The sequence below is a fragment of the Branchiostoma belcheri genome, unplaced genomic scaffold (genome assembly GCF_001625305.1).
Source record: "Branchiostoma belcheri isolate BF01 breed outbred unplaced genomic scaffold, Haploidv18h27 scaffold71, whole genome shotgun sequence".
NCBI classification, from domain to species: Eukaryota; Metazoa; Chordata; class Leptocardii; order Amphioxiformes; family Branchiostomatidae; genus Branchiostoma; species Branchiostoma belcheri.
Genome location: NW_017804365.1, coordinates 701,053 through 715,698, shown reverse-complemented (window position 1 = coordinate 715,698; position 14,646 = coordinate 701,053). Strand labels below are relative to the sequence as shown.

General features: G+C 39.2%; 1 protein-coding gene across 13 annotated transcripts in view; it reads right to left on the bottom strand.

Moving 5' to 3' along the window:
- LOC109484945 (girdin-like) overlaps positions 1–14,646 on the bottom strand; it is a 72,595-nt gene that overhangs the window by 53,205 nt on the left and 4,744 nt on the right. For all 13 annotated transcript variants that reach the window (XM_019788307.1, XM_019788310.1, XM_019788305.1 and 10 more), the window contains exon 3: positions 10,644–10,752. In XM_019788307.1, the coding sequence (XP_019643866.1) occupies positions 10,644–10,752 (109 nt within the window). The remainder of the gene's footprint in view (positions 1–10,643; positions 10,753–14,646) is intronic.

Genomic DNA, 14,646 nt, shown 5'->3' with positions numbered 1-14,646 from the left:
AGAGGGCCTGCAAGAGGGGGGGGGGTAGTGATTACGAATTACGCAAAATTTTCCTCGCCTATTACAAATTACGTTAAAGTCTCAGAGCTGATTACGACTTTACGATTTGCGGCTAATGTCCAAGTACGAATTACGTTGATTTTTGCGGAGGTTGCCCACGAATTACGAAGTCTAAAACGGCCTGATTACGCCTTACGAAAAAGGGCTTGCAGGCCCTCCTTTAATAAGAGGAAATATTCTGAGGAAAAAAGGTTCTGACATGATACACCAAACATCAAAATAGTAGTTACTACATGTATGTTACTACATATACTGTATAGCCAAGTATGTGACTCCTTTGTTCCATGGTGAGGGTTGGGGGGAGTCCACATGCCTAGTACAATGCTACATGTACAGTCCTAAAAATAAAAGAATGATCTTTAAAAATCCAGTTTTGCTACCCTAAAATTTCATCGGATGCCTTTAATAAGAAAATTCTGAGGAAAAAGGGTTCTGACATGATATACTAAACATCAAAATAGCGTACTACTACATGTATAGGCAGTATGTGACTCCTTTGTTCCATGGTGAGGGTTAGGGGGAGTCCACATGCCTACATGTACATTCCTGGCAAGTCTCCAAACACAGGGCCCTGCCCCCTGACCTGCACTGCATGCAAGAGAGCAGGCATATAGCACAGTTGGAAAATCATAGGCCCTTTTACAAACACAAAGGCAGCTTTCAAACACTGAGGAGGAAAATATGGCGGTATGGCACAGACATCAGCAGGTGATGGTATACAGACGTGGGGAGAAGGGGGGGGGGGATTACTGTAAATCAAGATTTTTATGTGGTACTTTTATACTCGCAATTTTTGCGGTCACTTCTGTACTATCTCGTTTTCCGTCGGCTGAACAGACAATCACGTGACCCCTACCCTGATACTAATTATTCCGCCCCTTTACCCTCTGACCCTTCCTCCCTAACCCTCGTAAGGGTCATTCGTGGCTCAACCTTCTCTGTACGGTCACATTTCCCGCCCAACCCTCCCATGACTAATCCGAGAACACCTGGATTCTAGAACGTTAGTTACGTTTTCTCATCTCATACGACATCGCGCTACCTTAGTTCTTACTGACTTATCTAGACTCGTACATTTTCGATATAGCACTGTACGTTATCCTCAATGGTACCTGCGACATAGCGTACGTAATCAATTGTTACATAACCTTCATGTTGTCTCTTCTCTGCAAGATACCTGCCTTGCTAGCGTTCCCAGTCACATTGTGGCAATTTGCTGTACACAGTATGTTTTGTAGTTGTAACCTCTGATATACTCCAGAATTGTGTTATTGTCGTATTTTGAACCATGTTACTTACGAAGGTCAGTAGTTATTCAGGTGTACCTGTAACGCATCATTTGCTTAGCCAGGATGTTTTCAACCTTGTTCACGCAGATGAGCTTTGGAACTTCGCCGGCTAGAAGTTACTTACAAGTCAGGATGCGTTAAACATCCGCTGGACAGAGCCTTGGTTTAACCGACCAGCCCGACTTTGGCTATACAATTGGCAACCAGGGTAAAATAGGTCGCCAGCTCGCAGCACATGACTTGCTGTTGTTGTATTAGGCTCCTGTATACGTATGTACATGCTATGAGAGCTACATTGTGTAGAGAGTATTGGTGTTACTGAGTTGAGGAGCCAATTGCAATAAATGCCCGACCGTACTGAGGTGACGGTGAGCTCACTACCCTAATTGTGTGTGTTTGTCTGTGAAATAGACGGGAAACATAGTTCTCTTCGGAGCTTGCGAAGAAGAGAAGCAAACTTATCATTACCATATTAATAACCTCCCAACTTTGCTGCAACTGCCGCCACTGCGAATGTATAGTTCCGCAAACATGTCCATTTTTCTTGGGCTGCAAACTTTTGCTACTACGAACATAAAGTGATTTACAGTAAGAGTATTTACCAGGACATCAGGGAAAGGAAGGGACAGAAACAGAGGTGACAGATCTGGGACGACTGAGGAGAAATTATAATCAAGACTGCAGCACAGTTTATTTGCAAGGGTCTAGATGTCACTGGATGCCTCAAGTGTAAAATATTTCCAAAAAATATTTTTCTGTGTAGACTGCTTGCGTCAAATTTTTTCTGTATGAAAACCTCATGCTTACGTTCTAATACACATTCATCAAATCGCTTATTGTAGGAAAAATTGCACAGATAGTTTTAGTACATCAGGTTTTTGCCTGCATGTAAATCGGGTTTTATTTTCAAGGGTCCTGTTGTTACTGTATGTCTCAAAAAAAGTCCATGCAAACGTTTGCAAAATATCTTTTTTCATCCTTTATTCAACCTTGAAATGTACAGTACATGTGTGTATCAGTACAACTCTTCGGCCTAAAGCCGAAACATTATGGAACATTATGGAACTCCATAAATCCCTTTCTTATGGCTAGACAAAACCCATCACCCTAGTACTAGGCTAACCAATTATCAGGAAATGAAAGTATGGTGATGCCCACTGAATTCAATTAATTCTTTATCTTATCGACAATTAGGCTGGCTGGGACATTCCAGTACACACTGTGGGAGGCAGACATGTATTAGCCTCTGTAGCAGGCTTATAGAACTGGGAGTTTGGTGGTCTTTAGCTGTTTTCTGATTAGCCCAGTTCTAAAAAACGAGGGTAAGTCAACCAGGCCGGCTATGTTGTCTATATGCAATCAGAACATAGCACATAAAAGCTCCCAAAGACCCCCCCACCCCACCCCAGTTTTTGGCATGCTATGGAGGCTAGACATGTATAATGCAGACAGTGACTGAGTGAGAGTTTAGAGAAGCCCACCACAGTTTTGGCAGAGGCCCTGGTCAGGGTACATGCCTGAGATGCAGGAAAGCATGACAACTAGAATAGCATTCAGAAACTTGGGCAGAACTAAGTAAGCTTTAAACAACTCCTAGAGTTAGACGTGCAAAGATTGGTTGTTTGGTGTAATATGGCTAGCTGCCGCCACGCCGTGTGCCTGAGAAGCAGTACATCGAAGGGCTTACACTAAGTTACAGTCAGATACAGATACAGAAAGTACAGCTGATATGGCAATACAGAGGAGTTTATTCAAACTCTGAAACCTAAGTTATAAAGGATGAAAAAATTGGATTTGCTATTACTGTGGATGTTCCCAATAATTTCATTTCATGATAGTAATATGTCAGTCCAACAAAATAATTCAATGAAAAAATGAAAAGTTAAGAATATACTTATGAATAGTAATTTTCCAGAAAAAAAGGCTGCAAGACAAGTATTACATTTACAGTATAAAGTTTGACAACTTGGTTGTCCTATGTTTTGCTACAGAAAGCTGACTTGATTATTTACATGTAGCCCTAGGCTATACATGTACAACTTGAAAGTGACCTCTTCCATTCTGTCCCAAAACAAGTTGTTGGTTGTTTCAGGAATGAAAATAAGCAACAATGCATGGATCTTCTGTTCTTCCTGTCACACAGAAACTTGAGAAAGAAGTGTAATGAGGGCCTGCATGGGGGGTAATAATATTCATTACGAATTACGCAAAATTTTCTCCGCCGATTACGAATTACGTTTAAGTCTCAGAGCTGATTACGACTTTACGATTTGCCGCTAATGTACGTTGATTTTTGCAGAGGCTGCCTACGAATTACGAAGACTAGAAAGGCCTGATTACGCCTTACGAAAAAGGGCATGCAGGCCCTCTGTAATGCTAGCCTAGGTCAGAACTGCATCCACATACCTCACATTTCCACAACCACTTACACATTCCTAACTACATCATTTCCTATTCTTTGGTTCCGTGTTGCCATGGCAACAATTGTAAATACCCGAGACGACCAATGGAAACAGAATGGCTCACTATAGTACACAGACCCCCTCCAAAAGCCTTTTTCTTTTGGTGAGCAGGATTTAGGAGGAAGTTGTGAATAGTTTGGCACATACATGAGAATGGGGTGGACTATTATATGGCTGGCTGGGCAGCGAATATTTTCATCAATGGTCCACCAGTGTTTTATCATACAAATTACAGATAAGTTACAAAAATCAGGCATCCTCATGGACTTCTTTGACAATGAAAGGAAATAAAATTCACTGATCAAATTGTATTACTATTAGTTGCTGCACTGTCAAATGCTGTAGTCAAATGCAAGATGACAACTTTATACATGCTTGTTGCTTACAGTCAGCCATTTGGAATGTGTACTGTGAATGTGTATTGCAAGGAATCCTGGTGTGGTTTATAATTATATTCTTCCTTGAATGAAAGAGAATGGTCCTCCAAAAGAACTTTTCTTTTTGTGAGCAGGATTTAGGAGGAAGTTGTGAATAGTTTGGCACATACATGAGAATGGGACTGGGTATTTTATGCCTGGCTGGGCGCAGGCAGGCAGCCACCACGGACATGCACTGCTGAACAAGAAAAACAGCTGCTCCCAACATGTGGGTCATACATCAGTGCAACGCAAAAGTCACACCCTTCTAAACTTAGGTATAAGTACAACCTACTGAGGGGTAGGTGGGTTCAAGTTCAACTGCTAGTGGCAGGATGCATGGCTGACTGAAAATGTGCTTCGCACCACTTCCTTGTTTCAAAACAAACAAAAGCAAAGTTTGGACACATACATTACACTCTCAGGGCTTGAAATACATGTACCACCTGCATATGCAGGTTAGTACAGCCAGGCAAAATTGCAGTGCTGTGCAGCAAAAAAAAAAGTATTTCGAGCCCTGACTCTGCATCACAAAGAAACTCCATACATGTATATTAGTGCATGTACAACTGAAGGGATTATTTTTTCAGCCAAATACTTTTCTTGTCTGGATAAATGTGGAATATCACATTGTTCTTTGCATGGCACCTATAATCAGTTAGGTCTAATGAGGGCAAGTGACCCAAAATGGCTAAGTATCAAAACTGGTTTGTACAGGGAAAAAATTATAGGTCTCATAGACATTGCAAAGGGTCTACACAAAGAGTAGAGTGGACAAAGCAGAACATTTTCAGACAACAGTAAATGGCATCTAGAGAAAACAAACAACACTAACTAGAATCTATACATACACATCCTTGATCCCAGATAGAGTCCTACTAATAGTAATACAGTACTAGCCTGGTTCACACCATTCTCTATGAACCAGCTTTTGAGTGTTTTGGCCCCAGTTTGTTGGCAAAGACCTTTCCTTTTGCAGTCCGTCTTTCCAGACAGCCTTTCTGATTACTGTAGCCCATTCCAATACCAAGTAGGCAAACTAATTAAAACTGACCTGTATAAAAAACCCCTCTGTGCACTAATGGACCTGGGCAGGCAGACAGTATTACTGTAAATCACTTTATCTATTTATGTTCGCGGTAGCAAATGTTCTCAGTCCGAGAAAAATGGACATGTTCACAGAACTATATGTTTGCAGTGGCAGCCATTTCAGAGAAAAGAAAGTCGTCGAATTATTTGTTCACAGTAATAATAAGTTGGTGGTACAGAAGTGACCGTGAAAACCGCGAATATAAAAATACGGCAAAAAAATGGTGATTTCCAGGCTGTCAGGATACATACATGACATGTTGAATAAAGAGAATACAGTACTACTAAAATAATTTTTACAACATCTGTACTTCTCGAGAGTACAGTTTTGTTGTCTTGTTTACCCAGTGCTGACTACGTAAATACAAAGTGTACTCATCCCTTTTAGCAACAAGTCTAAAGGAATGTAGTGTACTTGTTTGTGTGTACATGTCAGAATGCAGGGCCTCTAATCTCTGATAGTAACATCTTGTAAAGATCATGTACATCAGATAGATGGACGAAGCAGAAAGAGATCACAGATGGTTCCATGCTGACATTTTACTGATGCCAAAAAGTACATGTATCTGCCTGTTTGCCAGTTGTGTGGCTTAAAGAGAGGGGTAAGGGTCATGTAAAAAGGAGCGCCGGCTTCCCACAAGTGGTAAAGGTATACAGGCTAGGAGAATAATGTGATTGACAAACACAGAGACAAGTCCAGGCTGGAAATACCACCTATATATGCAGTTTTTAGTGCAGGTAAAATTGGAGCTGCACAGGTATTTCTGATGTCCACATGCACCTAACCTGCACTGGTCCATGTACTGGGTATATGCAGGTTAGTGCAGGTAAAACTGGAACTGTGCAGGTATTTCTGATGTCTACCTGCACCTAACCTGCACTGGTCCATGTACTGGGTATATGCAAGTTTTTGGTGCAGGTAAAATTGGAGCTGTGCAGGTATTTCTGATGTCTACCTGCACCTAACCTGCACTGGTCCATGTACTGGGTATATGCAAGTTTTTGCAGGTAAATTGGAGCTGTGCAGGTATTTCTGATGTCTACCTGCACCTAACCTGCACTGGTCCATGTACTGGGTATATGCAAGTTTTTGGTGCAGGTAAAATTGGAGCTGTGCAGGTATTTCTGATGTCTACCTGCACTGGCCCAAAGTAGCATCATTGAAGATGTCGCAAAGAACATATGGTAAAATTGTGTCGCTAGGATTAGGAACATTTTATTTAACATCTTGATTTGCTGAAGTTTAACTAAAAGGCAAATAAACTGTAGTGCGGGTAACACTACAAATTTGCAAAAGTTCAAGTTATGTAAAATTAGAAATTTGGAGACTTGCATTGCAAGTTGAGAATGCATGCAGTCCTCTCCTTACCAGTGATCAGATACCACTAGTGACACATTGACCTGGAACATAGACCATAGGGAGACATAAGGAGAATACCATATGGAGAATGTTCCACACAGACTTTCCTTTCCAAAACAGATACAGTAGTGAGCTTTGGTACTACCAAAGAGGTAAAAAAAAAATCCCTGTGTAAGATTTCAGCCTCCATGCTTAAAGGTAACTTGAATAGTAAATTGATGTTGTAAACATCATGATTGTTGAAAATAAAATAAAAAATGAGTGCCAAGCTTCTTGTACTAGATTATAGTAGATATACCATATTTTACAAAGAACAGTTACTGATTATGAGACTTATCATACATGGACTATCCTTTATACTATTATAGTAGAATGCCATGCAGTGTAGGTTGCTTCTACATACAAATCTTGACACCAAATATCTTCCTGCTGTTATTTCAGAATTGATCAATATTTTGCAACAAAATAGAGTCCATTCCGCGTCACCGAGTGGGTTTTTTCTCCATGTTTCTAATACGTTTGAATCATTTAGAAGAAAAGAATACCCCAGTAACAAAAGTTCTAAAATTTTTCAAAAATTTGAAAATGAAAATTTGAATATATTTGAATTCATTTATATATTTCTGAAACATTTTGAATGTGACTGTACAAAGATCTCTTTCTTTAGAATAAATTTGAACTACCCATGTGTTTCTTTCACAATTCGAAATATTTAGAACTATTTCAAACAAATAACCAAATGGTAGATGTGGGTAATTGCCCCCATAAAAGTAGGTGCTAATCCTACTCTTCTGTCTTCTTCTGTATATTTTTAGATTTCACTGCTGGACACTGGTGGCTCTTTTGTTGTAAGGCATCAATGCCTGACACTCAGGCAGTCCGCCCTGTACTTCACAGGGATGTGTGAATTACTTCCTTCCCATCCCACTGACCTATTTGCAAAATGTTAGAAATAATTCGAAATAATGGTAAAAAATGGTAGAGTGCTGTTAGAAATATTTAGAAACTATTGGAAATGTCATAATCCACATCAGGAATATTTCAAACGTTTTAGAAAACCAGGGAATTATTTAGAATATTGACAAGATGTTCAAAATATTTCCAAATTATGAAATTTCTTAGACAAAAAATTACAAAGAATTCAAAACATTTCTAAATAATGACAATAACAACCCACTCGGTGACGCGGAATTGACTCTATATGGTATTTTTGTACACATTGCTTATATCAAGGTTAACTTATATTGTGTATTGTATTTAAACAAGATGTATCTGCTACATGTATCATGATAATCATCTCAGTATTATGCTATGTTATATTGTACAAAGCTGGTGATCATGAACATGTGTTGCATATTCAAAATACCAATTCAATTGGATGAAAGATATCGTGGCCAATTCCATAATAAATGTTACCACTAGAAATAGTGGCAGACCTCTGGTTCAAAAGGCTATCATAAGTCAAACCAGAGAAGGTGCTGAAGGATTGGTTCCTTTTGGAAGACACCCAAGAATCACTCAGGACAGTAATGGTCAGCCAGGATTCAGGCCATGCCAGGCCCTGTCCTGGTATGTGGACAAGAACATTGGACACATACCCCTCTCCAAACTGGACATCCCATATGTGTAGTCTGTAGTTATAAAAAGTTTCCTGCAAATTTGTATTGTAAATGCATTTACTTTTGAGTTGGTATGAGGGAATGGACTCAGCTCCAATTTTGGGTGCACTAAGGTTCACATGCACCCAGTATTTCGAGCCCTGACAAAGGAATATCAGATCTGCATCAGAACAGCACATATACGTAATATGACAGTCTACAATAATATCATAATACACAAGCCCTTTCATGTGTGGTTTACACTCTTGTTTCAAGGTAGGAGCCACCCTGAAGCAAGGATGTACAGCTCAGAGAGGGACACGCCTAATTGAGCAGGAATTCCCTACAGTAGGATACTTGTGTTTGCCAGGGCTCAGTCCTGGCATGGTTTGACACCAGATAACAGATGCCAGACAACATCACAACAATCCTTTAGAGATGAGCATCCAACTTCTGTATCTGTATCTATATCTGTATATAGCCGGTATAACTGCCCCTTGGTGTAACACACCAGCTTCTGTCAAAACAAAAAATACTCTGAAGAAAATATTAATCTGTCTCATATTGACAGCAACTGCCATGTCATACTTAAAGTATTTGAAATAGCCCCAAAACAAGCTACATGAGGAGTCCCTTTTATTTTTAGGTACCACCAATAAATTGCTAGAACCAGCCTATGGTATGACCTCCCAGATATCTGTATGCTATCGTATATTCAACTTACTCCACTAAAAAAATGACTTTGAAAATCCAATTTTACTGCCCTTAAAATTGTTTTGGGTGCCCTTTAAATTCTTTTTATATTTTCCGTGAGAAATTTGTGTGCCAGAACTTTTGCAATGTAACCTTCAGCAATGTTTTTTTGTACCTAAACAAACGTACTATAAACACAGGGACCATTCTGCAAAGCCAACCAGGATGTTTTGGTTAACATCATAAGCATCTGTTTGTTTCTCTTTCTGATTCAACACTCAACAGAATTTATTTTTTTCTCACCCAGCCTCTTCAGGCTCTTGAAAATTGCTTTTCTCTTAGGTTATAATTTTACATATTCTGTCACAAAAACTGTGTGTAATATTAAATATTGTTTGTTTGAACCTTTGTTTTAAGTCATTTTAAGTCCTTATATTATACGTCGGTACACATATTTCACAGATATATGAAATTTTACTGCTACTGAAAATTTTACTGCTGTTATAATCGTTTTGGTTGTTTCTGATATGCGGAACAAATACAACTCTTGGTTAAAGTCTATCACAAATATAATATATTCTAACTGAATTCTACGTAAAATTTTATATGCGAAGTGATATGCAAACTATATCTTTGCTATGACCTGTACTTAACCCAGTGGGTATGTGTGTACAATAAAGGTCTTAATTCAATCATTTTCCAAGCTAACTTGTGAATGCAGTATGCTAATACTAGAGACTAAAGACTATTACCATATCCTTATCACCGATTTGGTATGTATCCCTAAACAAACAAATAGGGACTAAGTACAGTGGGGAATGGGGTCAACAGATCTGTAGTGGCCACTGATCCAATACAGCTGACGATTGCAGGAAATCGCACAATATCTAAGAAGGTCTGTCACCTGCAGTTACCTGTTCAAGTTAAGACTTGAAGTACTGTACTCAAGTCTATGGTGTACCGACACTTCTAGCTAAAGGTTAGATTTGTCAATGCAGATCTCTCTGACTCTGTAGTAACTGTAGTAGTACTGATACCTTATCTGGTAGAAGTGGGTGAAGTGTTCTGTCTTTCCGTCATTTGAAATTTGCGCGTGAAAGAATTTGCTAAAATATGAAAGCAAGCTTCTAGAATGGAGAAAAGCTTCAGATTGTTACATTTTAGTTACCATCCTAAACCTTTACTGGTAACTTTTCCATGTATTTCTTACAAATTCAAGTGATTTTCAAATGTTAAGATTTCATGGAAAATATGCAAATTAACCTATTCCCAAGGGACTTAAAATTTCCCAAAAAATTTTGATTCACAAATGGAAAATTATACCACAGGATTACATTTTACTGCATAAGAATTTGGTACTGCATATTTACTGACATACACTTTATTTCAGGGACTTTTATTTTTCACGCGCAAATTTTACACTTTCCATACATCGCAAGATCTGTGCTGTAAAGGAAGAAAATATTGCTATCAGGCATCATCTAGTGTCAGCCTCCATGTTATGTGGCCACAGTTTTACCCAGACAACATTGCCAACATGCAATTTTGTATATGCCATGGGTTTAGGTCCGGAATTACGAGTCCGGAACTGACTTCAATCCGTACCTGAACCTAAATGTGGGTTTAGATACGCAGCGCTACCCAGAGAGGTGAGTCATGTGTGGGGTTGTCCTTACCTGGTAGTAGGACTTGATGTGCCTCATGAGAATGGCCAGGTTCTGGATCCGGAGGTGCACCTGGCCCTGCACCTGCTTGTTGATCCGCTGGTTAGTCGGTCGAGGGTCACTGTGGAAGGGAAACCGAAAACTGGGTTATATTACTTATAATTCTGTTGTAAAATAATCAGGGTTCAAAACACTCTTTTGATGCATACCTGCAATAGTGCAGGTAGCATTGAAAAATTACCTGCACCAGAAAAATTCTAGCTTCACCGCTCAGAATTTAGGATGTATATGGATCCTATCAAAAACTTATCAGAAACTGTTGCCATTATTTCTTTTATACTTCATAGGTAGTATCAGTTCATAAAATAAAAATACACAAATATCTTCATGTATATATTAATCTAGTCATGGACCAGCACAGGTTAGGTGCAGGTGGAATTGCAAGCCCTGCGCAGACTACTAAATTTTTTATCAATAATTCTTTGGTTAGATCTATCCCATTGTCTGCAAATTAAATACAAGTAAAAATAAAATGAAAATTTATAATTGGCACTTTGGGTACTACGGGTAGTAGAGGTACTACTACTGTTAGCTTTCTTGTATACTTCTTTTATACTGTAAGATTTCTCGTATCGCAGAAAGGGAATGAAGGTTAAAATACTGCAGGATAAACTGCATGCTTGACCTAACACAGCCCCAATGTTACCAGACAACAGTTACACTGACAAATCACGGCATAGATTGAAGGCTACAGGGGACCATGCCCGCAAGGACATTCTAACCTTATCTCTCAGACCTATAACAGAACCCCTCTGGACATTCTTGTGCCAGGTATATCATGAGAAATGAGCCCAGATCATGGAAATCATTATGTCTGTCCAAGGCTTGAGATACCTACTGCAATTGCTTGTTAGTGCAGGTAAAATTGGAGCTGTGCAGGTATTTCTGATGTCTACCTGCACCTAACCTGCACTGGTCCATGTACTGGGTATATGCAGGTTAGTGCAGGTAAACTTGGAGCTTTGCAGTTATTTCTGATGTCTACCTGCACCTAACCTGTACTGGTCCATGTACTGAGTATACATATAGGTGTATGTGTTTGTTACCTTCGCCAAGAAGGTTATGTTTTCAGGGGCGTTCGTGTATGTGTGTGTGTGTCTGTCTGTCAACACGATAACTTGAGAAGGCCTTGATGGATTGTCTTGACACTTGGTAGATGGGTAGGTCTTGATGAGACCTCAAAATGATTAGATTTTGGACCCCCTAGCGGCTTGTTATGGTACTGCAGCTGAACTTCCGGTTTTGATATCTCATGATCTAGACATGCTATGGTGATGAAATTTGGATGGTAGGTAGCTCTTGTGCTGGGGAAGAAGTGACGTGAGTTTAGGCCCCCTAGCGGCTTGCTCTGGAACTGCAGGGATATATTCTTGAAAATATTCAAAAGGGGATAACTCAAGAACCAGTTGACGGATCGTCGTGATTTTTGGTATGTAGGTAGCTTACGTGATGCTTAATATAATTATGTGACAATTATGCAAATATGGATGTAATTTGCATAATTTATGGGGAAATTCTATAAATCATCTGCATTCCATGATAGGACAATTGAAGCTTGTGACATTGGTAATTGACAACGAGAGAAACACAGGAAGATATTCATTATGTTAATAATGACTTAATTTACATAATTAATTAGAAAATTTTATAATTATGTAATGATAACTGCCTGGAATTTCATACTTGTGGTATTTGAAAGTTAAATTGAGGTGAACATCATTAAACATAATTTATTCAAATCAGGACCTCATTTGCATAATCTATTAGGAAATGCTAGAATGCATTGTTAATATAAGACTATCTTTTTATTGTGATAAAATGATATAATTCATGAAAATTAGGTTCCTATTTCTTAAATCAGGGGGGAATAATCTAATCTGTAATTTGTCAGTCATAAAGATTAACATCATTTGGCGAAGGTATGAGATCGGGGAACTCTAGTTTGTTTGTTTGTTTGTTTGTTTGTTTTTTGCTACATTTGTACACTGACTGTTACACTGTTACACCTATGAAGTGTAAAAGAATTAACAAAAAAAAATTTGCTTTCTGAACATTTTTAGTATGGTCCATTCTTCCTAAGTTCTGAATTGTGCAGGTAAAATCTGTCTGGTGCAGGTAATTTTCAATGTGACCTGCACCAGTGTAGGTTTGCAGAAAAAAGGATTTGAGCCCTGAAGGCACATACATGCATGTGTACAATGCAGACATGAGTTCTGTTGACAGCCAGTGTTTCACAACATGGCCTTCATCTTATGTTGAACCTGTCATCACTGCATTAATAAGACACAACAAACTTACAAGAAACATGTGTAAACAACACACACATGGCTTCAGGAAAATCTCGGTGGGAAACTTTTTAAAACTTTCTATTAGACAAAACATTGGTCTTGAGCAAGTTCGGGAGTTTTCACCATTTTGATGGTAGATTCAGTACCTGTAGTAGCACAGTGGTTCAGATTTGAAACTAACTAGTTCAATGTGTCCTTTTGCTAGAAAACTTAAAGTCTAGTAAGAAAACTTCATTTACTGTACTTGGCAAGAGTTTTCCTTTAGCCACAAATGTAGATACACAGAACAAAAACCAGCCCAGTATTGTAAGAAAATTAATCATTTGGTAGCCTCCATAGCATGCCAAAAACTGGGGGTTTTGGGGTCTTCAGGGTCTTCGGGAGCTTTTATGTGCTACATTTTCTGATATAGACAACATAGCCGGCCTGGTTGAACTGGGCTTATCAGAAAACAGCTGAAGACCACCAAACCCCATGTTCTATAAGCCTGTTACGGAGGCTAATCATTTGCCTAGATTCTATAAATGAGCATACTAAATAGGTGGCCATGAGAAACCCATATCTCACTACCAGCTTTATTGACGTGCCAACAGGCATCTCAACCTACTTCTATTCTTCAGCACTCAAACGCTTCTCCCTCCCGTGCAGGGATCTCCCCAGAAATTTAGGACAGAATGGAGGAGGGTGCGAAATATCGGTAAATTTGACCAAAGAACCCTGGAAAAGAAAGTAAAAACACTAGTTTTGAAAATTAACAGGGTGGAGCTGAGATAAGGACTGGGTGGAGGAGCTCCACTGCTCCATTGTTTAGGGAGGTCCCTGCCGTGTTAATAATTAATGACCGAACACAAAACTTTTGTTGGGAAGAATTGGGTGTCAGGAGATACAATACCTGTTGGCTGGCCCAAGGAATGCAACCCTGATTTATACATGCGGGCAAAAACCTGATGTAAGAAGCATGCCAGCGTACGAAAATTGTGCACAGCATTTTTTATCCTGCGTGTAAAGCAGCATGTTTTAACATACTATTAAGCCAAAGGGTATTGTACTGAGCACGTCGGCAGAACGTACTGCGCCTGTGCGAAACCCCCCATTTTTCACAGTTTTCGTTGGATTTTTGGTCAACGTTGTATTAGAATTTTGCCTGTTGCAGGCAATATCTTTTCCGACATAACATTTGGAAACTACAGGTGGAGTGTTAACCAAGTATATGCATGAATACAACCTTATATGAGATGTTTGGTCAAAGTGCTATGTACGATACATTATATGGGTTTTGCACAGGTGCAGTACGTTCTGCCGACGTGCTATTATACTGTATCTTCGGACATATGTTCAGGGCTGGCATACAATCTAAACGTACGTTCTTGATTTACATCTAAGCAGGCCGATTTACACACAGGAAAAATTTGACGCACGCAGTTGAGTTTTGTACGCTTGCGTGCTATTGGACAAGTAGTTTTAATACATCAGGTTTATGCCAACGAGTAACTCAGACTCTGGTCTATGACTGTTATAACTCATGAATCACGACATAGTGTGACATTACCACTTGTGTACTTAGAGTTAGTAAGTACATGGGAAGTGATACCAGTGATACTGATAGGGTTCTGGCAAGTGCAAGCCTCTTTTACTGGTGTGTTTTACTTTTAGCTGTTTGACATACT